This window comes from Artemia sp. Qi Xiang Cuo, chromosome 13, assembly GCF_049724085.1.
Source record: "Artemia sp. Qi Xiang Cuo chromosome 13, ASM4972408v1, whole genome shotgun sequence".
NCBI classification, from domain to species: domain Eukaryota; kingdom Metazoa; phylum Arthropoda; class Branchiopoda; order Anostraca; family Artemiidae; genus Artemia; species Artemia sp. Qi Xiang Cuo.
In genome coordinates, this window is record NC_142806.1 from 72148536 (window position 1) to 72171506 (window position 22971).

General features: G+C 34.5%; 1 protein-coding gene across 2 annotated transcripts in view; it reads left to right on the forward strand.

Moving 5' to 3' along the window:
• Window positions 1-22971, forward strand: part of MED23 (mediator complex subunit 23) — a 156068-nt gene that overhangs the window by 26676 nt on the left and 106421 nt on the right. For both annotated transcript variants that reach the window (XM_089099507.1, XM_089099508.1), the window contains 4 exons: window positions 7045-7131; window positions 12935-13140; window positions 17875-18019; window positions 22712-22922. In XM_089099507.1, coding sequence (XP_088955633.1) covers window positions 7045-7131; window positions 12935-13140; window positions 17875-18019; window positions 22712-22922 — 649 coding nt within the window. The remainder of the gene's footprint in view (window positions 1-7044; window positions 7132-12934; window positions 13141-17874; window positions 18020-22711; window positions 22923-22971) is intronic.

Below are 22971 nucleotides of genomic sequence, written 5' to 3' on the forward strand. Positions count from 1 at the left end.
TGATTTTTTTATAGGGGAGGGGGGATATAAATTCAGAAAAAACTAAAAAAAAAAATTTAATGAGAAAATCTTAAATTTGGCAGGAGGAGCACAGGTCCATAGACTCTCCCCTCCCCCTATGCATATATTTTGACCTTACTATCACGGAGCTAACTCTGTCTCTTTTAAAAACAATTTCGTTACACATGTTTTCTTTTCTTAATAGTTCAACGAATGTTTACTCGTTTTGATGCCTTTTCGTATTTGACCAAAAAAAAAAAATAATATCCATAATATATGGTGAATTGATAAAATTCGCCAGAAGAACTCTTAGGAGCACTTGTAATATTTTCAAAAAAGTTGTCGAGGTTTAATTTGGCTATATTACGTGACTTAGTCAGTTTGAATCTATCATAGGCAGTGCAAGGATATATTACGTGACTTAGTCCGTTTGAATCTATCATAGGCAGCGCAAACGCGCTGCCTAAGTAAAGAACGATGTTGGCACAATGTTTTTTTTTCTTCATACCAGGGCACTTCGTATCGAAGGAGTTGTCTTAGATACTTCGAAAAGGAATCATTCGATTGGAAATTGGAATGGCTTGTGCCCTTTTTAATAGTCGAAAATGATTGGAAGGATACTAACACCCCTTCCACGCCCACCATTTCCCCAAACACATCCAATCAAAATTTTAAGATATCCATTTTGTTCAGCATAGTTAATTTCCAGATAGAATTTTTGTTTTCGAGGAGGACACCCCCCCACAGCCCTTTGTGCAAGGGTTGTAAGTTATGCCCTGGGGGTATATAAGATTTTTATAGAAAGCCTTGTCGTAGAAACTTCAAACAGGGCTCATTCGATTGGAAATTCAAAGGGCTAGTGCCCTTTTTAATAGTCGAAGGCGAATGGAGGGTAACTAACCTCCCTCTCATACCCACAGTTTTCCCAAACACATCCAATCAAAATTTCGAGATAGCTATTTTGTTCACGTAGTTGAAAGTTCTGAAAACTAGGTCTTTGAGGTTGACAATCCCCCCCCCCCCCACAGCCCTCAGGGCAAGGGCTTATGCCATGGGGGCATATAAGATTTTTATAGAAAGCTTTGTCGTAGAAACTTCAAAAAGGGATCATTCGATTGGAAATTGAAAGGGCTAGTGCCCTTTTTAATATTCGAAAGTGATTGGAGGGCAACTAACACCCCTTCCTTGCCCACCATTTCCCCAAACACATCCAGTCAAAATTTTCAGATAGCCATTTTGTTCAATGCAGTTGAAAGGTCCGGAAATTATATCTTTGCGCAGGGCACTCCCCCCAAAGTCTTCAGGGCAAGGGTTGTAAGTTATGCCCTGGAGCATATAAGGTTCTTATAAAAAGCGTTGTCGTAAAAACTTGAAAAAAGACTCCCCCAACCCTCAGGGCAAGGGTTGTATGTTATGTCTTTGGAGCATATAAGGTTTTTATAGAAAGCGTTGTCATAGAAACTTCAAAAGGGCTCATTCGATTGGTAATTCAAAGTAATGAATGGAAAGGAACGAAGGAAAAAAAAATTACAAATGAATGTGCATTGTCAGTTTAATATACATATACCGATATTTATTAATAAAAATGTTGATATTATTTGATTTATTAAAGTCATAAAAGTAAAAAAAATTATATTTTTTTCAGTAAAGTGCAAATTACGTTCTGGCCTTGGGAAGGCATAGGGGTTTTGAGCCTTACTCATGTTAATTTCTGCTCGTTTTGTGTTTGACTCGGTTATTTATTGTAATTGCTGTTTGTTTTGGGTTTCATTTATTTATTATGCTGATTTGTGGTAGTTTCACGCTTGGTAAATTATTTTATTTTATTTTTGCTCATTTTTGGTCTAATGGATTTCTTTACTTTTCTTTGAAAACTTATTTTGTGGAAAAAGTTTTTTTAATTAATTCATTAAAACGATTGAGTAATGAGTGAATCAGAGAATAAAAGTGTAGCCAGGTCAATTGAAAAGTGAATTAGTATAAAGTTTGGAGAAATCGTGTCACTTTTGAAAAAGCGTAAAATCCACCCTTTGGTTTTGGGAAAAAACAAGATTTTGTTTGAAGCAACACAACATGAAAAGGAGATGTAGTGGTTTCTTAGATAATTTCTAAGATAAATGTTGCAAATGATTCAGAACCAAATTTATCTTCGACTCAGATTCAGAGAGCTGACTGGTCGGAAAATTTAGGAGATAGTTGGGGTGTTTGACAAATTCAGTTTTGATTATTTTTTCCTTTGAAACAGTGAAAATTGTTTCCCAGATTTTTAAAAGGACCAGGGGATTTATAAAGGGATATATAGAGGATCCCTAATAGTTTTTCTACCAGCAATCCAAACTCCTGAACTGTGAAGTATCAAACTAGCGGGTTTTATAGTGAGTTGAGTACAGATATTCCGGGCAGGGCCGTATCCAGGATTCTTTTCTGTGGGGGGGAGGGCGTGTTTACAAAAGATATTTTTTCGGGGGAGAGGGGTACAAAAAACTTTAAAAAATACATCAAAAGTTTTCTTATATTCATCTTTTTTACGTTTTTTACGAGTTGAACAAAGATTTTGGAAGGTGTTACAACCCACCCACCCCCTGGATACGGCCTTCATTCCGGCTAAACTTGTCTCACAGATTATTCTCCGGCGTGTCCAGACCGCAAAATAGTCCTTGACAAAATAGTGTGCCTAATTATTGCAATGTATGAAACCACAGAATAGTGTGTTCAGAGCTAATTAAGGAATGCCAGATATTTACATATCATGTCCGGCTTAAAAAGGGCTGTATTATATCTCCACTCCTCTTCGTCCTCGTCATTGACTACATACTCCATGGTTGTAAAGGGCTGTATTCTATCTCCGCTCCTCTTCGTCCTCGTCATTGACTACATACTCCATGGTTGTAAAGGGCTGTATTCTATCTCCGCTCCTCTTCGTCCTCGTCATTGACTACATACTCCATGGTTGTAAAGGATTGGGCACCCAAATTGGAAAAGCCAAAAGCTAGCCGACCTGGATTTCGCTGACGTTATTGTCTGGATGGAGAGGAACAAGGCTAAGTTCCAGGATCTACCCAACACTACTCGTGAAATGCTAGCCAACTTGACCTCAAGATTAACACAGAGAAGAAAAAGAGCAGTGTGACAACTGATTCTCCACTGGATGTAAAGTGCGGAGATTCAACTGTTGAGCATGTCGTAGGGTTCATGTGCCTCGGCAGCTCAGCAGTGGAAATTTAGGATGAAGGAAGCGGGGAGTGGAGTTAAACATAGGGAAGCCAGTGGAGCTTTTAATCGATTAAAGTTAGGATGGCGATCGACAGAGCATTCTATGAAGTTGAAATTGAGGTTATTAAATAGTAATATCCTTTCTGAACTTCTTTACAGCAGATATTGCGGAACATTAAATCCCCAACAAGAGAGACATGCTCTTTCCTTCTAAAACAACTGCCATTGGAGGATCCTGAACATCAACTGGAGTGATCGTTTTACAAACCAGACAGTCCCCCCTATGTCAGGCCAGTCCATGTCCAAAGACGTCTTTTAGCACCGAAGGTCGCGATACCTTGGGGAAGTGATCTGTATGAAGGGTGATATGATCCCTAGATAGATCTTGGAACGGTAACCTCAGGGAATCTGCAGGAGAGGTTGATGAATAAATACCTCGCGTTGTACCTATCAATAGGACTTGTCTAACATTCACACTACGATTCAACCCCACTGGCGAGATGTTTGGGCTGTGGCGTATATGCCAGATGACTGGTGGCTCTTCATGGATCCCCTGGGTGCCTCTGGCGGCACAGGAGGATCTAATCTCTAAGGCAAGGAGGAGTTAGCATAAAATAAAGGCCAAGTATTACGTATGTTGTCCCACGACTCACCTTACCCATAGATAGCCTTTGATTTTTCTATATTATCTTATAATATTGATTAATTGTTCCTTTTGTGCTGTTTGACAAATTTTCCACCCGTGTTCTCTCTTATGAGTCGAAAGTTCTTGTAGCGGTGTATTCCCAAGCACACAGAGGCTGTTTATATTGTACAAACTTTGGTGCACCTTTTAGTTTATTTTTAAGCAAGTAAATCACTAAAGAAAATTGATCTGACTTACTTGACATAAGCTTAATCCGCCTTTTGTGGCTGTTCATTCTCTTCTGGGAATTTGATGAATGCGGTGACGATATTCTGAACAGTCTGACGCTAAACGGAGTTATTGGCGGAGGTTATTGGTCCAGAAATTATCAACCCATCTCTCACGAGGTAGACCTTCTGGGCTCATGTCTTGTGCCCGTCCTTCGAAGGCGATTTTTGGTAGCTGGTTGGCTGACATTTGTTGGATGTGATCAATCGTGATCTCCATGCAGCTAGATGCTGCTGTTTTGTAACTTCAGTAAAATTTTTAATTAATAGACATCTCCCAGCAGGAAGAAATCTTTTTAGCATCTACTTCATTAGTATCTTTCTAAACTAGTGGAGTGCTTAGTATGCTATGTCATAGCACACCCTTTTAGTCTCTGTTCCCTACCAAATGCAAATCGATGTTTAGTAGGCCTTTTCCTGTTTTTGTATATTACTTTCGAAAGTGGATATTCAAGAAGAAGGGACAATAGTGCAAGGCCACACTGCAAATTGTAGCAACTCTTGCCTGCCGTTTTGTGAAATACTTATGCTGGTCAGGCTACCCAAGGGAAGGGCTAGGGTTAGCTCCATTATGAAATTTACATCATAAAAGTAACCTTTTAGGCTAGAATCATCATATATCGGAGGCGGAACATTCCGCCTTGATTCTGGCAATAGTGGTTAGAATAAAATTTGAAATATAGCGAAAGAAACGACATGTGGAAATAATCTATTCTTTCCTGCTACTGTTTTTGTGCTATGAAACAACGGTTAACTTGAATAGTGTCCATCTAGTGCTTATAATCAGTTCTAAATGGTTGTAATATCGAACTGCATATAATAACAAATAAAAGTGAAACAATTGGAGAGGAGACAATGTTAAATAATAGTTTTTTATGAAACTATATTTCCTTTTCAATCAAGATTTGCCTTTTACAAACTTTCGTAATTAAATTTTATTAATAAGAACAGGTTAACGTCACTGTTACTGTCAAGGCCGTATCCGGGGGGGGGAGGTTTAACCCCCCCCCCCCCGAAATATTCGTCCGAAGTGTAAAAACATTATAAAAATGAATATAAATGAAATTTTAATTTTAATTACCCTATAAAGTAGGATAAAACCAATTTTTTTTACAGCTTGTTCGATATATGGTCCGTCAAGCGGATACCTGAAAATATCCTTAGACAATTCCTCTAGAGAACATCTAACAGTTCCTCCTGTGCCTTCCGAAGCGCCTACGCTTCAGAACCATACTTAACCAATGTCATAAGAGATAAGATAATATTCATTTCAGAAAGCTATCACAAGCTATAATAGAGCCAAATTTGCTTCATACATCTAAAACGAGAAAGCAAAATAAAGAAATAAATAATACAGCAAGACAAAAGTAAAAGAAATTCAATACAAGCATAGAAATGGTCAATAAAAATTCTACACAAAAGAAAAAGAAAAAAAAATCGAAGTTTAAGAATTAAAATGAACTTTATGCGATTAATGGCGAAAACAGAAACAGAAGGATGGGGTAAAACAAAATCACAGGCTAGAAGAAAAACATTGCCGAGTCAGTATTCTAAGTCAAATACTGTAAAATCAAAAAAACACTTAAAATCAAGTAAAATTAACTGTAAAAATGAAATATTTACAATTAAAGAAAGGATTGTGCCGAAGACTAATTTAAAAAGGAAATATAGCATAAATAAATCTCACAAATGGGCAAAATAAAAGGGATCAAAGATAAAAAAAAAATGAGGCATGATTATTGTGAGCATACACCATGACCAACAACTAAATTAAGAGATTAATTTTATTTTAAAATTATGTTAATTATATGATAAATATATAATTATTGTAATTATATTAATTAAGAGTTAATTTTGGTGCAGGACATAGTTCAGGAATTATTTAGGCACTCTAGCTTCCAATACTAATCTCGGTTTGCTGACTGATCTTCCAATTCTTCTACCCTTTCTTCAACTGTGAAAAAAAACTGGACCTTGGCTATTCTATTTTTTACATCTTCGCTGGGTCCAACATTTTTAATAATAATGTTAATATTATTATTGTTATAGCATTATTAACAATAATGCTATTGGTATTAATATTCTTCTCAGCAGTGATAAACATAGATACATATCACCACTAATTATGATTAAAACAAAAACAAACAACCAAAGTACAAGACCAAAAACCAAAGATAGATTAAAACCACCTATGGTAAGCACAAATTTGTTATGAGTGTAAATAAACAAATCCAAAAAATGTTAAAATAAACAACAAAAAAAGGAAATTCATTTATGCCTTATTATACGTCAGTGTTTAACAAGTGCTAGTCCATTGTGTGTTTTATATAGTAGGTATTTTAACCAAAAAAATTATTGTATGTATTCTAAATATTCTTTTATTACAAATCTGTATTTTATACACATATAAATTAATGTGTACCTAGAGTGCCATTTAGTTGGAATTTCGGAATTTAGCTGCAACAGCTTGAATCAGTAAAAAGACTCTGATTCTAACAAATTTAGATAAATTTGGAACGCAAATAAAACAAAACGCAAAAATAAAAACGAATTTGGGTATAGTCTATAATTATAGGCATTTTTAGACATCTATGTCATCACTGTTTAATAGGTATGACTTTAACGATGTTTTGATGTTATTTTATTTTCGTATTTATGTTGTCTTAGATGGAGGGTGTGCTTTTAGAGCCTAAATTATGTATTGAACTCCTCTCTTTCTCTCTATTTTTCCAATTTGCTTTTTCTTTTTTATTACTTCACCATGTTAATTTTATGTTACTGAATTCTTATTTACTAAACCTACTTCGTTGGACCAGATATGCCTCTTGGGTAGGCAAGCTGATTTCTTTTAAAATAAATGCTCAACATATCCATTAATTAGTCATATTTTTAAGGTTTTGTTTATTCTTATTATTTCAGCTGACGGAGAAGAACTTAAGAAAAGGAAGAGACCATTTAATGTGGGTTCTACTCCAGTTTGTGTCAGGTTCTATCCAAAAGAATCCTGTAAGTATTTTTTCTTGTTTTTATTTAGACTTACGTATTTAGATATCGACTTTTTTTTTTACTTATGCTGGCTTCACTTATATAGACTTTATTTTATGATAAATGAATATTAATCTTATAACCTCATTATACTAAAACACTTATTTCGTCAGGGACTGAATTTTCTCCGACAAATACTATAAAAGAACAAGAATACTTAGGTACAAATCACATACTCTATTTAGGGATGTGGCTCTACGCTGCTATAATGAGCCTACTATAATAACTTAAGTGAGACAGACCAGTGCAATGAGGAACAAAATTATTGGTAATGCTAAATTTTCATTAATAGCCTCTGCCCTGAAACCGGAATAGCATAACCAAATTATATTATAACTAGCATTAAGAATGTTTGTGTCTCTTCTTGCTTGTTAACTGTGTTTGTTTTTTAATTAATTTTAATTCTTATATTTTTGCTGGTGTTTCACGCAATATTGTGCTTTCCTGACAAACAACAATAATCGAAAGCAAATAGGAGGCTCCTTTTCTTTCTCGACCTCCGATTAGCTATAAATAAAAGACAAGTTAACAATAATTTTATTACCAAAAGATTGACACACTTAGGGTTCCTTTTCGACATAAGCATAGAAAAGAGTGAGACATTTATCATATCTGTGGATAAGCTTTTCAATAGTCTCTTCAAAGAATGTTGCCGCCTATGAATTCAAATGATCCTTGACGTTGATTTGAAAGTCCTGGCGGGCTTGAAAGCGCTTCCCTCCAAGCCACGTCTTCAGTTCAGGAAAAAGCTGAAAATTGCTGGGTGAAAGTTGCGTTGGGTTGCACCAACAGTGTGTGGAAGAGCATTGTTATGGATCAGAACAACTGCACCAGTCAGCTTTCCCCTTCGTTTATTTTAATGGCTCTGTGTAAACGATGTGAAGTTTCACAATAGGCAGCTGCAGTGATTGTACAGCTGTGCAGTAACTGACTGTGCATCTATGTTTTTTTTATCCGTGCTTTGAAAAGGATGTGTTTTTTTTTCTGTGTCTTTGATTTGAGAAAGGATTGTATTTTGAATCAATTGGACGCTTCTGTGCTTTGAAAAAAAGAATATTACCTGGGTTAATTGAACATGGGTCTAATTTGGATTTACTAAATGAGGCTGGCACATAAGTTGATTTTGTATTGTTTTTCACATCGTCATTGCTTAGGATATTTAAAAATTTAAGCAGTTTCAGCTTTAGAGAATGAATGAATACCATGCCTGGAGAGAATGAAGAGAATTTGCACTCTTCTCCAGTGTTGGGATTTTCTCCAGTGTTGGAACAGAGCATAAACTTACTAACAATCTACTAGGTCTAAAATTTGCAAGTCTCAGTCAAGTAATTCAGATTGGAGAAATATTATCAATTCCGATAGAATCGGTGATTCTTTTTCGACCGTTTTTCCACTGCTTGGTATAAATACTACAACGCGTCCTTTAACTCAATTAACCATTATATTTATGCTACTTTTATTGAAGCTTTTTATGTGGCTGTATGAGAACCATGCCCAACCCTTGCATTCGTCTTCCGTAGAAGAAGCTATGAAGACGCCTCTGTTTATCGCTAATAAAGGGTATAAGCGCTATACATTTGAAGGTTGATTGCCCTCCTCTCATCTAATATTTAAAACTGCTATTTCAAGTGTATTTGTGTACCTTTATAGTGCCTGAAAGTTATTTTTTGAGGAACGGTTTCGGCAATCCTGAAAAAAGACAGTATTTCTGATTGATTGCACATCGTATAGACCGATAATGGTTCCCTTCAACGGTATCCTGCACCCGTTACAAATGTTTCCTTCCCATCTATTAACTATTCTGTTTATTTCATTGGGCACGATATTAAGTTTTCTGCTGGGGTAGGTTATCGACAAGCTCATATTATTCTGACTAATTTACTTGTTGTAGTTACTACGAAGGGATTCGAGCTACATCTGTGTGCCCTGGATCTTACCAAGGCGTTTGACGCATTTTCCCCCTTTTACTTGAGGCATTAATGTTTCAATAGTTGGTCTTCTTAGATAAAGGTATTCAATTCTTTTTTTTCGAATTAAAATGGATAGAAAGGTTTAAGAAAGATTCTAGTGCAGCAAGGGGTATGTCGAGGAGCGGTCTTTAAAATGGAATTAAAGGTTGAAAATGGATAGAATCTGAAAATGGATAGAAGCGGAATTAAAATGGATAGAAAGGTTTAAGAAAGATTCTAGTGCAGCAAGGGGTATGTCGAGGAGCGGTCCTTCATCCTCTATTTTTAAATGTTGTATTTCGTCTGTCTTTTCTTCCATCCCTCCTACTGTGTTTTTGATTGTGTACATTTCTAATCTATCTTATGCAGAAGATATACTTTTGATTAGCTGGACTAAAAGGGGCTTTCTCTGTCTGTTACGATTGCTGCCTCCAGATTTCGAGAGATATTACTGTCTCTTAACCTATCAAATTGCGAGTATCTTTAGTTTAGTATTAATAATATGACTCCCCTGATTTACGGATCGTTCTCTATAGCGTCGGTTTTTTCTTTTCGATAGTTGAAAGATCTTAAGCCGAACTGGCCAGCCATGACAAACAACCAAAAAAGAGAAAAATCTCAGTAAAAATAAAAAAACAACAAACGAGACTGCGGCCAGTGGAGAGATAAGACGAAAAATGAAAAAACAGCGCGGATATTTCGCCTGTATCCAAACAAGACGTCTTCAGCACGAAAGAACCACAAGAAGAACAAGATAAAAAACCAAGCTAAAACTAAAAACCAACAAAACCACCACCACAAAAAAAATAAAATAAAAATACAATTGGCGCAAACTAATCCACGTAGGGAAAAGATGTTATTATAGAATTACTTCAGTGAGAACACCAGAGTAACTGAATTACCAGAGTTACTGAAGTTGAAAGGAATTGTATTTCTTAGGGAGGCTTGGCACCAAAGACCCTCTCCTCCCTCTGTACGTGCCTGAACAATGCTATTTCTTTCGTTTATTAAAAAAATCCATTCAATGATAAATGATGTGCAGTTTGATTTGAGGTTTATGAGGTTTCAAAGATGTGCAAATACATTTCCTAAATTAAAAAAAAAAAAAAAAAAAAAAAAAAAGTGATGTGGCTTAAAATTCTTCTTAAATAGCAGGAATTATATTTTCAGAACTAAAACCAGAAAAAAAAGAAACTGATAAGTGAAAATTAAGGCAAAATATTGTTTTATCGAAATTTCAATAGGTTTAGACCTGTCAAGCGGGCAAATTTCTAAGACTTTGAAATCAGAAGAGTGTTAACATGCAAGCTTGGCAATACCTTCCCAGAGTGTGTTTTTGGCCCTGGGTTCATTACTGAAAGTTTCATTTTCCTAACCTAAACCTTTTCCAAGATTCCAAAAAGTAGCTAAACTAGAATTTTAACGTATTTTATTTCCTACCAAAAATATAAAACCAAAAATACAGGATGTCACTCATTGAGTGCTAAATAAGAACAAAAACGTTAGATTGAAATTAAAAAGAATTAGTAAAAAACTACTAAATTAGATATACTAAAGAAAAAATACAAACGAAGAAATAAAGACTTGGTTACGATATTCATGGTAATGCAACAAGACCGGCCCCAAACATAATGGCTTTATCAACATGTTCGATTTTCTTCTCCTATCCAGAGCTTTAAAGCCAAGACCCAATATCTTTGACGGTATTAAAAATCTTTTTAACGGTATTTTAAATAAAAAAAATAGAAGTAACAAAAATATGTTTCTCTCTATTTTACTAGTAGTTATTCTCCATGTCTTGTGTTGGATGGTTTTTACTTAAATTATTTATTTACTGTATATTTGTTTTCATAATTTTGTAGGATCTATAAGTAAAAAGTAAAATAATTGGACTGTTTTAATTTGTTTTTGTCTATCGATTTTGTTATACTATTCAATAATATTTTGGACTTTTTCTTTGTTTTAGACTTTTTATAAGCCTAAAGATAATAATAATTTATTTCAGCCCTCTTTACAAGCATGAAATGCATTTAAAGGAGTACAAAAACACAGGAAAATAAAATAAAAATGAAAACAATAATAAGAAAAAGCCAACGAGAAAAATAACATCTCAGCTACTTAGACCAATTAAGCTATACAGTTAAGTGGAAAGTCAACAATATTTTCTTGACGCTTATGTAACCTGTCCACAAGCTGGTCCATTTTTGAAGGAATGTGCAAACGCCATATCTACTCGAAATATATCGGTTGCTAGGCCACATGTGTCTTGAACTATGTCTAATGACCAGTTGTGTCTTCAATACTTTTTTTTATCTTGTGGGGCATTAAAAAAAAAAAATAAAAAATTGGATAACATTTCGATTACATGTCACTACACTTTTTTTTTGCGTAATAACAATATACTGTTTATCAAATTTGTCAATCCATTTCTCCTGCGCCAAAACCAGTCTAACAAAAGACTAGTGTGGTCAATATCATTTGCGTACAGAAGGGAGGGAATGGGGGCTTCGGGCTTGCATATAGTTTGTACCAAAACTGTCTTCAAACACCCCTTCTACTCTGTATATCAAGATTATAAAGCACACAGTCGTTGAATTAATCAAGCTTTGACCTTCTTCGTATAAATAGCTGTAAGTTATATGGTTAACTTATCTTAAAAATGATGGAAACTATAAAAATTTAGAGTGGTAATATATGGTTGAATATCTAACGTGTTGTGAGTTCGTACGAATATTGAAACATTCTAAGTTCAGTTATGTGTAGTGAATATGAAGCGCTATATTGGGATGTAAGTGTACCATGATCTGAAAAAAAACTAGATTTTACTAAAAATTTTGGTTCAGCCTTTGTTGTTCTGGAGAGTAAAGGGCTCTGTTATATTCTGACAAACAAATAAACGTTCAAATAGGAATAAGTCCATTTATTTAGACAGTAAAAATAGGCTCAAAAATCTAGATATTTCGATCACATAGACAGCGTTTGTCATCAGTAGAAATTAAACTTAAACATCAGTAGAATTAAAATTAAAACTAAATTATTTATGCAAAACAAAATAACTAACTTCCGGTTCATTCACTAGATTTTCCTGAGAGAGTTCAATTCTGAGAGTCATTTAAAATCTTGAGATATAAATTTTCTTCTTTAATACTGCCTAAATGCAAAATGAATTTCCAATGAAGGTGGTAAAGTTTTCTCTGTCTACTAATTATAAAAGAATTGTTGAATTTCTAGCTGTATACCTGATTGGTCTCATCTCCCTATATATACAACTTATCCCCATTTTAACATTTATTTGTTTGTCATAGAAAGGCAGTGTGGTCTGAGAAAAGGATACCTAGTTTAAGGTATTACGTCGAGGTATGGCGTAATTTATTGCGTTATTATTGCGTAATAACGCAATAATAATGTAATGCGTTAAAAAGTAAGGTATTGCGTTATTTTAACACATGATGAGGGGTAGGTTAGTTTGTATGGATTAGGTCAACCTGTTCTAGAGGTGTATCGGGGCTTCGTCGAAATAAGAAAAAAAATTTGCTCATCGGAGCTCAGAACAAGTAAGATACATTACAAAAGTATCTTTATAACTTTTAATGAAGTAATTCACTTTAACTAGACTAGCCTTGGTAGATACCCTACAGAAGAAAGTTTACCACTTACACTGAAATTTTCACTCTGACTGGATCGGCTTCGGAGGTGGATTGTACGGACTGGGGGGGAGGGGGGCTCATGTGACACTTTTGTAACACTGGGGCTTTTGAGCGATCGACAGAAAAAAAAAATTGATTCGCACTAATTATGAAAATTTTGTCTTTTAGCTTTCTGAGTTTCTTCCGGTCTTGAAACTTTTTGATTTCCTATATCCAGAAAAGGAACCCTTTCCAGTTCCAGATATTTCTCACGCTATTTGCGTACATCAGATGGCAGCAACTTGCGTTTGGATGCATTTGGCGAAAAAGGCCGGTGGACCTCAGGATGAAACCCTCCAGAGAGCGTTCCCAAATTGTCTTCGATTGCACTACGAGTGAGTAAACAAAACTATTTACGATATATGCCCAAATAGGTAGTGTGTATCTACTTTCCCATTTCCTTATAAGTTGCTTTATTGCTCGAATAAAACGAATTGTAGCCATTAGTAGAGGAGTCAACATTAGTGACTCCTTTCAATAGTAATTATAGCCTTGCTAGTTATCAATTAGATTGCAAAATTTATCAAAAAGCGCGTAGAAATAAGCATTATCTTTCAAATGAGCCCTTAAACAGCTCTGCACGGTGTTCCAGTGCCCGTCTATAACTGGAGAAGAAAGAAAAACTGGGCTGCTCAACTTGATTCAAATGGTATACTTTTTATTTTAATCGGCCACCGTTTTTGAGGGTTTTGAAGCTCTTTTTCGAAATTCCTATAATTTTTTGTCACTAATTTTTATTTTTAAGTTTAACTCTTTACCGACAGTTCCCATTTCTTAATCAGTGTCAAAAGGTGACTCCTCCATGTTTGGAAATTCATTTAAATTACACTTTTAATTCTCGGTTTCTTTTGGCTGTGATTTGCTGTTTACTATATTGCAGGTATTACTGTAACTATGATATTAGTTTACAGTTAGTACCAGTGACTAGTCGGGCCAATTTACACCTTCGTAACGCTAAATAAAATCGGAATAATATTAATAAATAAATAAAAAATAATAATTAAAAAAAAATATTAGTGGCAAAACATAAAAATGTTTGAATAATAAAAAAATGATGTAATAAAAAAAAAATCAAAAATAATAATAAAATGAAATAAAATAACATAAAAGATATTAAAAAAAGAAAATAAAACGCTGAAATTACCGAGCGATCCAATGAGTTGTCCCTTCTGCCATGAAACATTCCAAGTTCATTATAAATTAAGTCAGTTTGAACAGCGTCATTATTTATCTTTTTTTTTTTTTTTTTATTCATTTCCCTCAAACTCGAGGATTATAACAAATAAGTAAATAAAGTTGCAAACACTTTCCAGTAAATTGGATAAAGCAGCAATTTATTTAAAAAAAAATGAAAAACAACTAGAAATATAGAAATATATAATTCTAGAAATATAGTTGAATAGAAGGCATGAAATGAAAACATAGAAAAAATGAAAAATAAATAGAAATATAAAAATATAAAAATTCCAGAAATATAGTTGAATAGAAGGCATGAAATAAAAAAATAGAAAAATGAAAAACAACTAGAAATTTAAAAATTCTAGAAATATAGTTGAATAGAAGGCATGAAATAAAAAAAGGAGAAGTGAAAAAACAGCTAGAAATATAGAAATATAAAAAACTCCAGAAATATAGTTGAATAGAAGGCATGAAATAAAAAAATGGAAAAAATAAAAACATCTAGATATATAGAAATATAAAATTATAGAAATACAGTTGAATATAAGGGATGAAATAAAGGAAATGGAAAAATGAAAAACAACTAGAAATAGAGAAATGTAAAAATTCTAGGAATATAGTTGAATAGAAGGCATGAAATAAAAATAGTGTCAACTAATTAAACCTATGTTAATATAATAGATTCTGGAAAATAGGACATGTTAATGGATAGAGAGAATGTATCGTCAGATTTACGTCAAAAATTATTCATTTTGATTTTAACTGTTTCTCACGACTCTTTATAATATGAATATACATTAATTAGCTGAAAACATATTTATTCAGCGAAGCCACTTGATGTAATATTAGTATTTTTTTTAATAAATAAAATAATTACGGAGTAGGGAAGACTTATTATTTTTCATCAGTTAGCCTATGGTTTAATGTGTTGATCCTGTGGGCTGATTCCCCTTTAGTATTCAGGTCACATATGCTCCAGCTTTTGCCTTAATGTTCTTCCCCAAGCATTTATACAGTCCATGTAAATAATGATGATTATACGGAATTTATATGCATTGGCTATTAATGTGTATACCTTGTTGTATTGTTTCAAACCAACCATTGGGGATTTTGTGGTCAGAAAATCTTATTAGGGGGGATGGAGCCTGAAGCGTCGAAATGTGCACTTTTAATGACCAGGTTTTCCAATTTGTCATACGAAGGACTCCACATTAATCTTGAGGGGATTGGACCTTAGGGTTTGATGTATTAGTGTTGTTGGCTGATTACTCTTCATTATTACACGTCACCTAGGCTCTACTGTTTGCCTAAACTTAAATATAGGGGAAATAGTTGAGATGGTATCGTTGAATTTATTTTAACACAAGGTAACATATCACTCTTTCAAACGTTTCGTTGTGAGAAACTGTTTGAAAGAGCAGTCCATGCCAGTAGTAACAGAAAATCTATAAAATGGACTTTCTACAATAATAATTACATTAATTAAATTTTGTTAATGGGATTTGAGGAAGATTATATGGGATTCATTGAGATTATAGTTTCCTATTAAAGGCTTTTGATATAGAAAATTAGTTTAATTTTAGAAAAGGGAGGAAAAGGCTCCTTAAGAGAAGGGGGGGGGGGGGATCTCAATGAAAAGTGCACTAGAAATATCAAATTTCCGAAAGCCTTTAATGGAGGCTGCGTAGGCCCATGCCAAAAAGTTTTGCATTTTCTTTTCTAAGGAGGCTAGTCACAGTTCCGTGTTTATATATATATATATATATATATATATATATATATATATATATATATATATATATATATATATATATATATATATATATATATATATATATATATATATATATATATATATATATATATATTTTTTACGTAGAATATTGAGAGAGGGTTCTCTTGAACGGAAACCGTATGCTCAGGTGCACATTTTCATTACCAAAAGAGATGGCGACACAGATAAGCGCCGATTTCTTCCATTTAGTGCTGCAAAACAAAAATAATGTCCTGACTTAGACCAAAATCCTATCGAGTGAAAATTCGGGTAGCCTATTAGCTTTGAAATGTTAAATAGCTTTGAATATTTGGCCCTACGCACATACAGTCCATGCAAAACTACGGTCATTTAACAGAACATGTATGCAGCCGTATTAACAGTTAGACCATACTACATAGTTGCGCAATAACTGTGGGGGGGGGGGGCATAGACATTTTTGTGGGAGAAGGGCCGAGTCAGACATCCAAATACACGAATATTGGGTCAAATTTTCAAACTTTTCTCTTCAGATATTTCATATTTAGATCGGGGGGGGTGGGGGGGGTGGGTCACATGTTAGTACTTTTGGCTAATTTATTTCATGCTTTTGCCGAAACTTAGACATAGGGGAAATAGATGAAATTTCAGCAAACTATTGTGCGTAAATAAGTTAACTTGTTACTCTTTGACTCTAAAGAGTATTAACCTTTGCTATTGAAGACACCGTGAAAGAGGCAAAACGCCAAGATGACAGCTATGGTAGTTTCCGACAATTAGTCATGATGACAAGTTGTCATTCAAAAGACGCCATGTTGTGTATAATAAGTCATGTAGAGGAAGCGGAAACTTAAAATTAAACTTGTTGTTTCTCAACCACTATTAACGAAAATGATATGTGCAAGGAATGTTCGTTAAGCCTCAAAGATGAGGCTAAAATAGTTTTTGTATAATTGTTCGTAGAAAAGAAAGTCTATCAAATGTGGCAGAATTAAATTGGATATATAAAGCTTAAATTTCCCGCTGTTTCTTCAAGCGAGAAAATAATGTATTACCTGTTTTGAAAGAATTAAACAACCTGAGTATCTTGAGAATAACAAAGTATGGCGGTGATTGAATCAACGAATTTAGAATAGGCGTAGTTTAGAGGGGCGGGGCATCAATCTAAGTATTACTAAATATGTCACATAACACCTTTTGATTTACGGTTATTCGGTGGAAAAGTTTTTTTCAATTTCTAAAATCTTCCAAACGGCAAAGACAAAACATAGAAAAAATATAATGTAAAATGTAGTTTCTACTAACAAAAAAACAGAAAAAAAAGAAGGAATTGGAACACTCGAATTTTCGGTAAAAACACCTTTCCAGTCTATCAAAGTCGACAACACACTAATCGCTTTTAATAAAACGGTGCAGCAGATATACGTGTGTATATTTTTTGTTAAACAAGTCTATGTTCTACATACTAACCCAAAGAGACTCCTCCCTATTTATCCTATAATCATTAAAAAAAATTAAAATGGAAAGACATAACTACTTTCAGAAAATTCTAGATTGGATCCAATCTACCTTTGAGCTTGAATTGAAATCTTAACCTTGATATTTTAAAAATAAGCTTGTTCTATATTACTCTTTCATGCAGTAGTACAGCGGATTGCAGCCCCACCTGGCAATACGAATTCCAAGATCGATCTTGGCCGCAGTAAGACTGGGCGACAGGCTTGCTACCTGTCCTTGTAAAAAAAATATCCAGCAACTGAAATGTCGATTTGACTCTAGCTCTGCTGGGTATCGCCACGTTTTCAGTGCAGCGAGTAGTTAAATACCTAATAAACTTCGTTAAAGTGTCAAATAGACTTCCTAGACTACAAGGGTCTTCGATTACTGTCGACTCCCTATGCGCCACCAAAGGCTCTGGGAGATCTTTATAATTTCATCTGCTATGCTGGCACTCAAAAGAATTGGGATTGTCTGCAAACTCTGGTACGAAAATTTTTTCATTAAAATTACGTGAATCCAAAGGTGGTGGGGGGGGAGGGGTGTTAAGCCAGTGAATAAAGCCAGCAAGGTCCAATAGTAGATATTTTTGGGAATTTTGATATTATCTTCGAAAAATTAGTTTTTTCTTTTCTTCTAGGTTCCTGTTGCAACAGAGTCAGTCATCCACATCATTAAATGTTAGCTCAAATGACTATAAACTTGCACTGTTGTGCAATGCTTACAGCACCACTCCTGATATTTTGACGCGCCCTATGAACGTTGTTCTGGAAACAATTCAAAAGGTTTTTTTTTCATTTTTTTTTCATAATTATTGCTTTTAAATTTTCAAAAGCTTCAGATTGAATACACGGTAGTACTAGGGACATTGTTTCATGGAAGTTCCGGTGTATTGTTTAGAATATAAGCTTATATTGAATTGCTCATACTGCTCATATTTGATTGTAAGAAAATTCAGAGTAACGCTATATTATTTGTGCTGTCAGGGGTTTGACTTCTCTCTCTGTCCACCTCCCCATATTTCTCGTACCCCCTCTCTCTATTTTTTTTAGTCTTCATGATTTAGTGTTTAGGTAGTATTGTGTATCTCCCCCCCTCCCCTCCTTTAAAGGCCATTGATCCTTTGTGAGGATAGGTGTCGTGTATTTTTTGAATGTCTGTTTTGTTTTTATTTTTGGAATATATATGTCTATTCCATATTTTTTTTATCTCCGCAAATGAGTGACTTTTTTTCTCTAAGTAACCTTTATATCTTCCCCCTACTCACAGGCCTTTGGGGGTTTTAGTTTAGTGTATTATTGTTTTGTATTTCATTATGATTAAATCTTGTCTATTATATCCATCTAATCTAGTATTTTGACGCTAAAAATTCAAGAGATGTAAAAAGTGGATTGGTCAGACTAAGTTCTGAAAAGATTATAGAAAGTAGTGCTATTATCAGTAGCCGTATAATTGCGGGAGTTGATGGGAGAGTTTGTTGTTAACATTATTCGAATTTAAAGATGATTATCTTAAAAATACAATTTATGTTGTTACTATTATATTAACAACATAAAATACAACATATAATTTCAACATAAATAACATAAATAATTCCATATATAGTAATACTATATATAGATATATTGCATCCTGCTGAGTCTACGATATTATTGATCGTTGATTGCTTTCCAATGAAAATTGTTTATCTATTTGATTTGATTTTTATAAATTAAATCACTATAAAATAATTTTATTTTATAAATTAAAAATGCTTGATCAGTATCTATTATATTTGTTTACTCATTATTGTTTACTTCATAAATATTTGTTATGTTCACTTTATATCTTTATTGATACATTTTTTGGGCATATCACTGTGCGTAGTAGGGATAAGCAAGGAGGTGTGCTTTCAACCCCAAATTTTAATTCCTGTATTGCAAGTGTACTGTCCGGAATTCAAGATACCTCTTTTAGAAGTTTTTCTGATTGATCATACTTAAATTTTGCAGATAATGTGCTTCTCGTTACCTGTTCTAGAATTGTCGCGTTGTATTCAGTTAGTGGCCTCTTCTTTTGGAAAATAGGGTTGTTTCTCAATGTAGATAAATGTGAATATATTGTGTTTAGTAATGTTGCTTGAATTGTGACTTTTTTATTATTTCACCAGTAGATTCTTTTTGCTGGCTAGGTCTCACTGTAGGTCGCTTAGCTCTTTCCGGTCTCAGAATCTTAGGTATGTTAAAGTGAAAGTTAAGCTGGGGTATTCGAAAATTGTTGGAAACCGGAGTTGAAAACCGAGAAATAGAAAGCGAGCTTTATCTAGACTATACTCCAACTTTTGTGGCTGTTCCGTTCTTTTTTATGCCGGTGTTAGTAGTGTTTTAAATATAGTGGTTTAGTACAAATCAAAATAGACTATTAGCAGTATCTTCAATTTATGCTTTACCTGTTATGATTTTTTCGTAATATTAAATTAATTTTTTTATATACACCAACAGATATCATTCAAACATTTCTATCGTTAAGCTCTAAATTACTAAATGATACACCGTTAAGTCTTGGTCCGTTCCGCACTCTTATCCGCCTTTTATCGTAATTAATCAAAAAAGCTTTTTGCACAAAATAAGTTTTTCAAAAAAAATAAAGAACTCCATTAAACCAAAAATGAACAGAGATAGAATCAAATAATCTACCAAGCATACAACTACCACAAATCAGTATCAATAAATAAATGAAAGCCAAAACAAATAGAAATGAAAATAGATCAAACTCAAAACGAGCAGAAATTAATCTGACTAGGGTTCTAAACCCTATTCTTTCTAAAAGCCAGAATATAATTTGTGCTTTACTGAAAGTTATGTTATGCCCCCAGGGCATGAACTACAACCCTTGCCCTGAGGGGTGTGTGGGGGAGGGGGGGTTGATCATCCTCAAAGACATAATATCCAGAACTTTAAATGACGTTGAAAAAAAATGGCTATCTCAAAATTTTGTTTGGATGTGTTTGGGGAAATGTGGGCGTGAGAGGGAGGTTAGTTGCCCTCCAATCAGTTTCAACTAGCCTATTAAAAAGGACACTAGCCCTTTTTTGAAGCTTCTACGACAATAGCCTCTATGAAAAACCTTATATGCTCCCAGGGCATAACTTACAGCCTTAGCCCTAAGGGCTTTGGGGGGAGGGTCATCCTCGAAGACCCAATTTCCAATTCTATGAACTATTTTGAACATAAGGTACATCGCTAGCTGTTTGTTTAATATGTTTGGGATAATGATGAGCTTCAGAGACGGATTACGAGATCTCCAATCATGTTCGACTATTAAAAAGGATACTATCACCTTCAATTTCTAGTCGAAAAAGCCCTTTTTGAAGTCTGTACGAAAACCCTTTCTATAAAAACCTTATATGCCCCCAGTGCATAACTTACAATTCTTGCCCTGAGGGGTTTGGGGGGTTTGTCGTCCTCGAAATCATAACTTCCAGAACTTTCAACTACGTTGGACAAAATGGTTATCTCAAAATTTTAATTGAATGTGTTGGGGAAATGGTGGGCGTAAGAGGGGTTTGTCCTCCAATTACTTTCGACTATTAAAAAGGCCACTAGCCATTTCAATTTCCAATGGAATGAACCCTTTTTGATGTTTCTACGACAACGCTTCCTATAAAAACCTTATGTGCCCCCAGGGTATAACTTACAACCTTGGCCTTTGCGGACTGTGGGGAGGGGGGGGGTTGTCATTCTTAAAAACTTAACTTCCAAAACTTTCAAATACGTTGAGCAAAGTAAGAATATCGAAATTTTGATTGGATATGTTTAGACAAAAAGTGGATGTAAGAGGAGGGCTATTTGTCTTCAAGTCAACTTCAACTATTAAAAGTTCCCTAACCCTCTTAATTTCTAATCCAATGCGCCCTTTTTCAAGTTTCTACGACAAAGATTTCAATAAAAACCTTATATGCCCCCAGGGTATAATTTATAACCCTTGCAGAAAGTTATCATGCTCAAAGACCTAATTTCCAGAACTTTCAACTAAGTTGAACAAAATGGCTATCTCAAAATTGTAGTTGGATGTGTTTGGATAAATTGTGGGCAGGGAAGGGGTGTTAGTTGCCTTCCAATCACTTCCAACTATTAAAAAGGGCACTAGCCGTTTCCATTTCCAATCGAATGACCTCCTTTTGAAGTTTCAACAACAACGCTTTCTATGAAAACCTTATTTTGCCAGGGCATAATTTATAACACTTGCCCTGAGGGCTGTGGGGGTTGTCATCCTCAAAGACCAAATTTTTAGAACTTTACACTACGGTGAACAAAATGGCTATCTCAAAATTTTGATTGGATGTGTTGGGGGAAAAGGTGGGCGTGAGAAGGGGGTTAGTTGCCCTCAAATCACTTTCGATTGTTAAAAAGGGCACTAGTCCTTCGAATTCCCAATCGAATTAACCTTTTTGAAGTTTCTACGACAACGCTTTCTATAAAAATCTTGTATGCCCCCAGAACATAACTTACAACCCTGGCCCTGAGGGCTGTGGGGGCTGTTCTCCTCAAAAATATAATTGTTATCTGGAAATCAATTACTGTGAACAAAATGGCTATCTCAAAATTTTGATTGGATGTGTTTGTGGGAATGGTGGGCTTGGAAGGGGTGTTAATTGCCTTCCAATCACTTTCGACTATTAAAAAGGGCACTTGCCACAACTCCTTCGATACGAAGTGCCCTGGTCTAAGACCAAGAAAAAAAAACAACAAAAAAATAAATAATACACTGTGCCAACATCGTTCTTTACGATGTATCGTAAAACCTTATATGCCCCCAGGGCATAACTTACAACCCTTGCCCTGATGGCTGTGGGGGAGTGTCTTCCTCAAAAACATAATTTCTAGGTGTATATCAACTACGCTGAACAAAATTGCTATCTCAAAATTTTAATTGGATGTGTTTGGGGAAAAGGTGGGCGTGAGAGCGGTGTTAGCTGCCATCCAATCACTTTTGACTATTAAAAAGGGCACTAGCCATTCCAATTTCCAATCTAATGAGCCCTTTTCGTAGTTTCTACGACAACTCCTTCGATACGAAGTGCCCTGGTATCGAAGAAAACAAAAAATAAATAATACATTGTGCCAACATCGTTCTTTACTTAGGCAGCGCGATTGCGCTGCCTATGACTAGATTTATTTTACCGTGTATTTGTGTCTTTCGATCATTCTTTTGTCTTTGATGATCCTGTGTTTTGATGATTTTTTGTGTTTTTTTTATGGTTTTGTCTTTCTTTTTGTGCACTCTGCTTTTGTAAAATAGTGAATAAAAGAGTATTATTGATTATCATTGAGCGTTAAGAAAATTGCCTATCGCCACTTTCTATTTGATCGATTCTTGGAATTGTATTGAAAGGGTGAAAAATGTATTATTATTATTATATATAGTTCTATATATTATTCCTATTTATTATAATTATTTATCTAAAGGTTATTATATATATTTCTTGTACTTTTTAGTCTGTTGTTTCATCTTCCTGTCTTACTTTGCCACTCTTGGATTCATTAACTGTCCATTCAAAGATGTCTCTTATTCATGGCATAGTCACTGGTATGATCAAAAGTGCAACACTGAAGACTAATAATCCCTTACCACCAGCCCTTGTCGAAACCTACAGCAGATTATTAGTGTATGTTGAACTGGAACTTCTGGGAATAAAAGGATTTATTGGTAAGCTGATATACCCTTAACATTTCTGTACATTTCTAGATACAGAAAG